Source organism: Berghia stephanieae, chromosome 1 (genome assembly GCF_034508935.2).
Source record: "Berghia stephanieae isolate SIO BIC M18660-M18661 chromosome 1, UCSD_Bste_1.3, whole genome shotgun sequence".
Taxonomy (NCBI): Eukaryota; Metazoa; Mollusca; class Gastropoda; order Nudibranchia; family Aeolidiidae; genus Berghia; species Berghia stephanieae.
The window spans coordinates 27,896,252-27,906,251 of NC_088360.1; the positions used below are offsets into that span (position 1 = coordinate 27,896,252).

At 37.2% G+C, this 10,000-nt stretch overlaps 1 protein-coding gene across 2 annotated transcripts in view; it reads right to left on the reverse strand.

Annotated features, from left to right (window-relative positions):
- Positions 1–3,699: 3,699 nt before the first annotated feature.
- The window catches only part of LOC144971260 (QRFP-like peptide receptor), a 191,031-nt gene continuing 184,730 nt past the window's right edge, over positions 3,700–10,000 (reverse strand). For both annotated transcript variants that reach the window (XM_078911849.1, XM_078911857.1), the window contains exon 10: positions 3,700–6,783. In XM_078911849.1, coding sequence (XP_078767975.1) covers positions 6,625–6,783 — 159 coding nt within the window. In that variant the 3' untranslated portion in view covers positions 3,700–6,624. The remainder of the gene's footprint in view (positions 6,784–10,000) is intronic.

Consider the following 10,000-nt stretch of genomic DNA (forward strand, 5'->3'; position numbering starts at 1 on the left):
ATAATAATAATAATGATGATGATGATGATAATAATAATAATAATAATAATAATAATAATAATAATAATAATAATAATAATAATAATAATAATAATAATAATAATAATAATAATAATAATAATATATCTTTATTGTCCCCAAGAAAGTGGCAATTTGTCATTTGGTTACACATTTATAACAATACAATATTGACATAGACACACTCACACAAGATGCACACTAGTAACATAGTAGTTATCGTAAAATAAAAAACGTAGAACTTTTTCACATGTCATGTGATCAGAATGTATAAACTTCAAAACATGATCGGATTTTAAATGTTTTTCTCCTCTTTATACACTTTTATGCTCGGAGAAGTATTTCATAAGGGCGTCCGCCATTGTTCCGATAGTTTAGAGCCAGTTACTAAGTTACTCTGCGTTATTACGGAGGAAGTGACGTCACGACTGTTGAGGCGTATTAGAGCATGGCATCAGTAGTTGTGGATACCTCATGGTTAAATCAAGCTCTGTTCAGTGATAAGAACATCAATAGAGAATTAAATAGAACATAGATTGATCTTAGTGCGGCTATGTGGTCTATGTGTCTCTTGACACTCGCTTTCGGATCGGAAGGTCCTGGGTTCGAGTCTCGCTCGGCGCATATAGTTGAGTCCTTGGAGAACATCTTTACTCACATTCTCTCACCGCACTCAGGTGTAAAATGAGTACCTGGCCGTTAACAGCGCTGTCTCTGTCAGAAAAAATTATAACATCGCTTAACAGGCGTTATGTCCCGTCCTAAATGCTAAATGTTGCTGTTGGCCAGAGATCTCTTGTAAAGCGCTTTGAGCACATTTAGTGGATGTTGCGCCACATAAAAGCTCAATTATTATTATAGTTAGTGATTGCGCATTGATTATATTTCTTTCTAACTATGTAGTGGTATCTTTTATTTTATTTTATAGATAGTTTGAAGATGACGTCACTCGGGTCTTTGTTATTGTTTTTTGCTATCCGCGTTTATGAGTAATGCTCACTGAACTGTATTAACCTGACTATAAACGTTCATGGATACACAGAGTTTTGGTCCGTGATACTTTTGGATGGCAATGTAATGAGCTCCTTAGCCAAGCGCATACTAACTATATCAATATCATCACCAAAATGCCGCAATATAAAGAACGAGATAATCAAGGGATTGCACTCGTAGCACTTTAATTTAAAGCAATTATAAATGCAGTAGTTTCCCCTTGATAAAACTCGCCAAAATATGATCGCAATTCAGGACAAGGATGCTATTCTGCATTTTATTAACTCACTCAATCCTAGAGATTTTTGCCACTTTTGAAAATGGGTAAAATGTATTAAAAATGAGCATGTACATAGATAGAGAGCTTAATTCAACTACCATTAACATGTAAAATCTAAAAACATTAACTTTGATACTACGCCTATAGTTTGTCTCAGAAAAATGTAATAAATAGGCATGGGGTAAAAGTAACCCGTGTATACTACGGATATAGTCGGTGTTAGGGTTGAGTGAGTCAAGAGAGCAAATTTATCACTGGTTGAGCCTGGCATTCATTTTCAAGAACTGAGTTTCTTCCGATATGATAACGTATTGAAAGAATAGAGTTGAACATTTCCGATTTCAAAATGAACGACATTTATTAAAGCACTGTATTCTGAAATATACATAGATCGGGTAATAGGAATACTCTTAATTTAAGAAACGCTTGCAAGTTACTCTTATATCAATTCTGTAAATAATACCTGTGTCATTTTTAGATTTGCCAGTAATTCTTTGCATGATTACAAATGTTTAAATGGCTTTACGGAACAGTGTTGACATCGAATACTATCTTTTAAAAAGAAATCATAGATTATTAAATACTTGAGAGTATCAAAAGAGGGTTAAAATTACGGCATCATTTAAGAGATTTAAATTTAAGTCATCATTTTATGTTGCAGATGTGCTAGAATTGTGTAAAAAATGAGGGGGGGGGGGGGATTTAGAAGTTTTTATTTCAAAGACAAAACGCTAGGCAGCATTTTTCGAAAAAATAATTGTCACCAATTCCATCATTAGACATATCTTGATATTGTTACAACAAGACATTTAATCCCGATTTTGTTAAATATTGGATATGTGAACTATAATTAAAAAAAACATTATAGAAATATGGAAAATATACAAATCATTTTGTCCATATCGTAAATATGTGACCAGTCATGTCGGAGCTGTGTTATAACACGGTGAACCGGTGCTTCAACAGTTAACTGAAAAAACTCGTTTTTAAATGTGTAATTAAACGTGGCAAGTGTTAACTTCAGGTTTTGTTTCTTGTAGTTTGTAATAGTTCAGATGGTTCTGAGTTCTAGTTTGTAATGATGCCGCGTCATACAGTTTTCTGGGATTTGTTTATATCATATATATATATATATATATATATATATATGACGTTAATGTTGTTTCATTTTAGACACATGGAGATTGCAGGTCTTGGAATTTTTTTAACGCTCTCTGTTAGAACGAGTTTTAGGTGATAATGATGATGATGATGATGATGGTGATGATGATGATGATGATGATGATGATGATGGTGATGATGATGATGATGATGATGATGATGGTGGTGGTGGTAATGATGATGATGAATATGGTGATAATAAGAATTAAAACAATAGGGAACAAAAACTAAAATTTGATTTCAGACGAATTTTTATTACAAAATGTTATTCCATTGTCAAACAAATCAAATACGGAATTAGATAATTGTCCTTTGTCAACCATGTTGACTCGCTAAAAATGTTAGAATAGATATATAGATAAAAGTGTTTAACCCTCTCCTTACCAACCATAGGAAATCTTCACATTCGTTACGATGAAATCAACAATTTTCTCATTCTAGTCTATTCTTTATATCACAAAATTTAAAGAAAAGTATTTGTTATAGCCATAAAAACTTGACACTCTGTTGTAGAGCTCATTTTGCTGAACAGTATTATGTATAGATTATACGTGTTGCTTTTCTATTTGGGTAAGAAAAACTATTTTTGTGCTGGGTTGGCTTGATGGTGCAGGGAAAATTCTGGGAATGGCTGGTAAGGAGGGAGTTAAAACCTTTTCACTAATATCCTTTTAAAGGGGAATTTTATTTCATACTTTAATTTTGGTCCTTTAAGTGACTGGGTTGGAAATCTCCAATTTTCAAAGTCATTGCTATGGTAACGACATATATATATTGTTGAGGAGGATGAGGAGAAGGAGGAGGGGGAGGAGGAGGAGGAGGAGAAGGAGGAGGGGGAGGAGGAGGAGGAGGAGGAGGAGGAGGAGAGGAGGAGGAGAAGATGATGATGAAGATGAAGATGATGATGATGATGATGTTGATGATGATTGTGATGTATAAGAAGTAGAAGAAGGAAAAGAAGAAGAAGAAGAAGAAGAAGAAGAAGAAGAAGAAGAAGAAGAAGAAGAAGAAGAAGAAGAAGAAGAAGAAGAAAAAGAAGAAGAAGAAGAAGAAGAAGAAGAAGAAGAAGAAGAGAAGAAGGAAGAAGAGAGAAGGAGGAGGAGGAGAAGGAGGAGGAGGAGGAGGAGGAGGAGGAGGAGGAGGAGGAGGAGGAGGAGGAGGAGGAGGAGGAGGAGGAGGAGGAAAATAACAAGAATAAAAAAGAAATTCCGAATACAAACACCAAGAATAAGAAAATCAATTATTGCTTTCTTTGACATATTCATCACATTCACATTTATTTCCAATGAATATTATGGCAGTTTTAAATGTCAATAAAATCACATAAAAACACACTTTGCCCCCTATTTATAAACACAAACAGTATCTCTGACGTGTGCTTATGTGCACTTTGGGCATTTCTGTTTATTGCAGCCTCCAATTAATTGCCCCAAAAACTCGTTTTGTCTTGTACGCAAAACTAATTATCTACATCCTGGTGCCCCAGTTTTGAGTTATGAACACTTAATGTATACCATGTTTGATGCGCTCCTCAATGCTTTTTTTATTTACCAATTATGTCATTTGGAATCATCCTTCGAGTTCATTAGTTCCAAGGTTCGGTTTCTCGGCTGAAGGGGGCTTCAAGGTCAGTCTTTGTTATCGCATCATGTTGTATTTCATACATGCTTATTGTTGCTGTTAGCTTCGGACCCTTTTTATATGCGGGTTGAGTAAATTTAGTAGATATTGCTTTATATAAAAACTCGTATATGTTTTTATAGCTTGCCTCATTAGAACAAGGTAGTTGGGAATTATGATCTACCGTGCTCATCCTGCAGGGTCATGCCGTTGTGTGAGGATCTGCTCACCGACAATGCAAATCCATACTTCTGTTTCACACATGAAATTTACATTATATATTTCTCATACTGTGTCTATGCCTCGGCTACATGACAAACTTACTCGTAGTTCTTATTCGGGCCTTTACCTATAGGGAATGAGATTAGCGGAAGAGTAGCGTCCCTTGATTGGGCGTCACCCATAGTCTGTGACGTCACCGGCGGAAAAATTATTAGAGAGAGAACGTCATGTTGGTTATGCGCATGCGTCTCTCGTCCTCGCGACTATGGGTGACGTCCAATCAAGGGACGCTACTCTTCCGCTAATCTCCATCCCTATACAGTGTCCAGACCATGGCTTCAAGACAACTGGCGGTTATTATTTAGGGTAGAATTTTTGATATCACGGGATTTGAATGTTCAACTTAAGGAATAAGTTTCAATAGTATGATGTCACGTCCGCACAGCAACGAGCAGCTTGGTTCTAAACAAAGAAAATCGGTACTTTTTATTCTTCATGCTCGCTATAACTATTTCACATGTCATGTAATCGTAATGTATAATAGTCAAAACATGATCAGTTTTATAATATTTTTCTCCTCTGGATACACTTTAATGCTCGTCGGAGAAGTATTTCATAAGGGTTTCCGCCCGCCATTGTTTAGAACCAGTTACTAAGTTACTATGCATCATTACGAGAGAAGTGACGTCACGTCACGACTGTTGAAGCGTATTGGAGGCGAGTAATAGACGACATCTTCATTTTAGGGCCTTTACATATGTGACCCTTCGCCTCAAAATGGTATTAAGTCGGGATGGTTAAGATGTTGAAAATTGAATTTATAGCCAGAAATATGAGACTTGTGTTGCGTTTATATGATTTTTTGAGGAGAATGGATACCATATTTTAGGGTGCTAATGCCAACAATTTATATTTTTTCACCAGTTCAACATTTAATTCGGCTTTTAAGCATGTGGTTCGTTCCGACATAATACCGTTTTGAGACGATGGGTCACATATACAGTGCCCATGCCACGACTTCAAGGCCATTGATAACATTATTATTTAGGTCCGTATTTACAAAGTGTCTGGTCCAGGCCCAGAAGGCAACTGGTTATTATCCTTAGGACCTTTTACTCGTACAGTGTCTTTGCCATGGCTAAAAGACAACTGGTGATAGTCGTTGGGAGCTTTTTCTCTTTACAACAGCTACATTACGACTTGCTATTATCTATCTTTGGGCGGCGCTTCTCATAGTGTCTAGTTTGCGGATACAAGACAACTGGTGGTTATCATTTGGGGAAGAACTTTGATATTATTTAAATTGTCTAGAACCAAGATGGCCGCCGTTGCCGGGCTGCGTGACATCAGACTACTGAATCCAATTGCTGATGTTGAGCGTCAAATCTCGGTTGACAAAGAAAATAATTACTTTTTGTTTTTCATGCTGGCTAGAACTTTTCATATGTCTTGTGATCAGAATGTATAAAAGTCAAAACATGATCAAATGTATGTGTTTTTTTCCCTCTGGAATCGTTTTTATGCTCGCCGGAGAAATATTTCATTCGGGCGTCCGCCATTGTTCCGATAGTTTAGAGCCAGTGTTACTAAGTTACCATGCGTCATTAGGAAGGAAGTGACGTTACGACTATTGAATCCTATTAGAGGTGAGTAACAGACCACATTACCTTCATGAGATCCAGCCTGTTCTGAAAGTGTATAAACGTAGTTCTAGTGCGGTCTTTTGGTTTGACACTCGCTTTCAAATCGAAAGGTCCTGGGTTCGAGCCTTAATCGGCGCATAGTTGAGTCCTTGGAAAAGGCTCCTTACTCACATGCTTTCACCGTACTCAGGTGTAAAATGAGTCCTGGCCGTTAACAGCGTTGATTCTGTCGGGAAAAAATGTAATATCGCCTACAAGGCGACATGTCTCGTCCTACATGTTATCTGTTGCTGTTGGTCAGGGACCCCCTGTAAAGCGCTTTGAGCACGTTTAGTGGATATTGCGCTATATACAGGCTCAACAACGTATACTTTATAGTTCTAATAAGCTACAAAACCAAGAGGGCCAGACTGTCTCCCTGTTTCGGTTATAGGAGTCGTATTTACTAGTAGCTCATTGGATAAGACGCTGGTTTGTTGCAAAATACTTTCGGTAATATCTAAGTGGGACCTCCTGTATTAATTCATCTCTTTTGTCAAAGCGGTCAGAAAAAGATAAATTCCGACTGAACGCGGATTCAAACCAGGTCTATTTGCGTATGTATCAAGTGTGCTTTACTGACTAAGCCATCTGACTCCTTGCATCAATGTTATAATAGATAACAAAAAATGACTGTATCACGTGACTTTAAACACTCTCAATCTCTGTCTTGTTAATGAGTGCCTTTGTACTGCACGTGATAACGTTTCGACACCGTTCCTTCAGCATCAAACGATTTCTTTCCGATGATTTCTGGTTCCAACTCCTTGTGCGATTGTCATTATCAGCGCTGCCATAACTTTGGTTCTGTGGAGGGAATGAGAAAGTAGACAGAGGTCAAGAAAGGACAAATCGTTGTGAATGATGAATGGAAAGATAATTTTGAAAGAATACATACAAACATGCACAAACACACTCGCGAGTGCGTGCACACACAGACATACACACACGCGTGCACACACGCACACATACCTATATATATATATATATATAATATATATATATATATATATATATATATATATATATATATATATATATATATATATATATGTATGTATATGCTAGTGATCAAAAGAAAATATACACTTGTTTTACCTACATAATTGGTATGAAAAATTGTTCTGGTTTATTTAAAACCTATGTGTAATCATAGTACTATCATTTATCTTTCATTTTGTTAGAATTTGTAACGTTTATGGTATGCAACACAGTCTTTTTCCAAACATGATCTTCAAAAAAGTCATATATAAGGACACTCACACTGTTTCGCCAAGACGATCGTTTCGACGCTGATCTCGCATCTCATCAGTTGGCGATAAATCCTATGGTTGCACAATGAGTTTGTTGTTGATATTATCCTCCCTATTTCCTGTTCCGGTGTGTTTGTTATTCATTGGGCGGTGATTAGTATTGTTATGTTAGTGACATACTGTAGTGTGTTCTCATTGTGTGTGTGTGTGTGTGTGTGTGAGTGTGTTTATATGTGTGTTGCTGCAAATTTATGTCAAGCGCGCTATTGCCGAAGTATAAAGCGCTATGGAAATACTTTTATTGACATTTATTTTAAAATCTTTTATTATTGTTGAAAGGCGTAGGTAAGGAAGATAATCTGTTATTCTTACGAGAAACATTTATTTAATTGAGTTGTGTCCCTTATATATTAGGTTTTGCAATTGTTGATTGTTGCGTTCTTTTTGAATACAAAATGTGTACCGGTCGGTCAAGGTCCAATGTAGGTCGTCCACGTGTGCGCAGCGCAAAGTTGAGTCTTTGGGAAATTCTTTTTACTCACATTCTCTCATCGTACTCAAGTGTAAAATGAGTACCTGGCCAGCACTTTGCGTGCCGTCGTCTATCTTTCATATCAAGTCCTGCTGTTGGCTTGGAACCGCTTGTAAAGCGCTCTGAGCACATTGAGTTGATGTTGCGCTATATAAAAGCTCATGATGTTTTTTGAAAATAGATTAAATACGCCCATATCGATCTGCTCCTCCTCCTCCTCCTCCTCTAGGTTCCATGCCTGGTCCAGGCTTCGGATACTGCATGAATTATCTCTCTCCATTCCTCCCTGTCTCTTGCTTTTTCAAACAGCTCTTGGATTGTTAGGTTGGTGAAGCCCTTCAGTTGGTCTATGAGTGTTTTTCTTTGTCTCCCCCGGGCGCGTTTACCAGGTATTTTTCCACAACTTGCCAGGTATTCATTTTTATCTTTCCTTACTATGTGTCCGAAAAAGGATAGTTGTCGATCCGCTATTAAGGGCATTAGTTTCCTTTGTTGGTATGTTTGTTTTAGCACTTCTTCGTTCGTTTTGTGTGCAATATACGATATTCTCTGCATCCTTCTCAAGCACCACATTTCAAAAGCTTCAATGTTCTTTTGTGTTTCTGCATTTGTAGTCCAGCTTTCGCATCCGTATAACAAGATTGGCCACACGTAGCACTTCAAGACTCGGAATCTAATCCCGAACGACATCTGTTTGTTTTTCAAAATGTTTCCCAGGTCCATGAAGGCCTGTTTGACTTGAGTTATTCTTGCTCGTATGTCTCGGTTACATCTTCCATCTGTTGTCACTATTGAACCTAGGTATTTAAAACTTTCTACGTTGGTAAGTTGCTCCCGTGAATCGTTATATTGCAGGTGTTGTTGTTTTCAGGGGTTTTCTGTATTACCATGCATTCCGTTTTGGTGATATTCACTTCCATTCCCTTGGCTTCACTATCTACTACCACTTTGTCAACAATCTTTTGAAGTTGGATTTCTGATGTTGCAATGAGTACCGTATCGTCTGCGTATCTTATATTATTTATGTTGTGACCTCCTACTTTTATTCCCTCCATATTAGTTATGCCCCTCATGATTGTTTCTTGGTATAGATTAAACAGATCTGGTGAGGCAACACACCCTTGACGGACTCCTTTCTTAATAGGAATGGAATTTCCTGTAGAGTTTCCGATTTTGATAGATGCCTGCTGGGTGTAGTATAATGTTTGCATGAGTCTGAGGTCTTTCTCATCAGCGCCAATGGAGTGCAGTTGTTTTAGTATTTCTTCGTGGCGTACTCTATCAAAAGCTTTTTTGTAGTCGACAAAACAGAGGTATAGTGGGGTCTGAACCTGTATAGCTCTTTCACTTAAAACACGGAGGAGGTATATTGCGTTCCTTGTCCCTCTGTCAGGTTGGAATCCATATTGTTCTTCTGCGATTTCGGGGTTAATCTTATTCCTTAGCCTGTTGATAATTATACGCAACAGTATTTTGTTGATGTGGCTTATTAAACTTATAGTTCTAAAATTTTCGCATCTGACTGCACCTGCTTTCTTTGGTATTGCTATGAAAATAGAGTTACAGAGATCTTCTGGAATTTTCCCAGTGTTGTATATATTGTTGAATAATATGTGAAGTTCATCAATTGCTAGATCTCCTAGGCTTTTTAATACCTCTACAGATATTTCATCAGGGCCTGTTGCTTTACCATCCCTCATTCGTTCCATGGCATGTTCAATTTCACTTTTGGTGATGTTTGGTCCGCTTAATGGTTTTTGAATTTCAATGGTGGTTCATTTCTATTTGGATCATTGTACAGTTCGCCTATGTATTCTACCCATCGGCTTTCTATATGTTGTTCTTCAAATAGCAGTTCCCCTTGTTTGTTTTGGATACAACTTCCTGCTGCTTTGTTTTTCCTTTTCCCTGATAGTTCTTTTATTCTTTGGTGAGCTTGTTGGGGGTTGGGTTTGTATTCTCTTTCGATTTCGCAGCATTTCCAGTCTAGATAGTTCTCGTGTGCCTCGATGCATTTGGATTTAATGTGGTTGTTCAATGTTTGGTATTCTGCAGACCCTCTGTTGCATTTTCGTCTTTCTTCAAATAGGTTTAGAATTTCATTTGTCATCCATTCCTTTTTGCTGTTTATTTGAGCTATTGGTAAATGCTTTTCTGCAGTTGCTTTGACACACTTTTGGAATATATCAAATTGTTTTTCACATTTTTCATTATCAGGTTCACTTTGGCTTTGTATCAT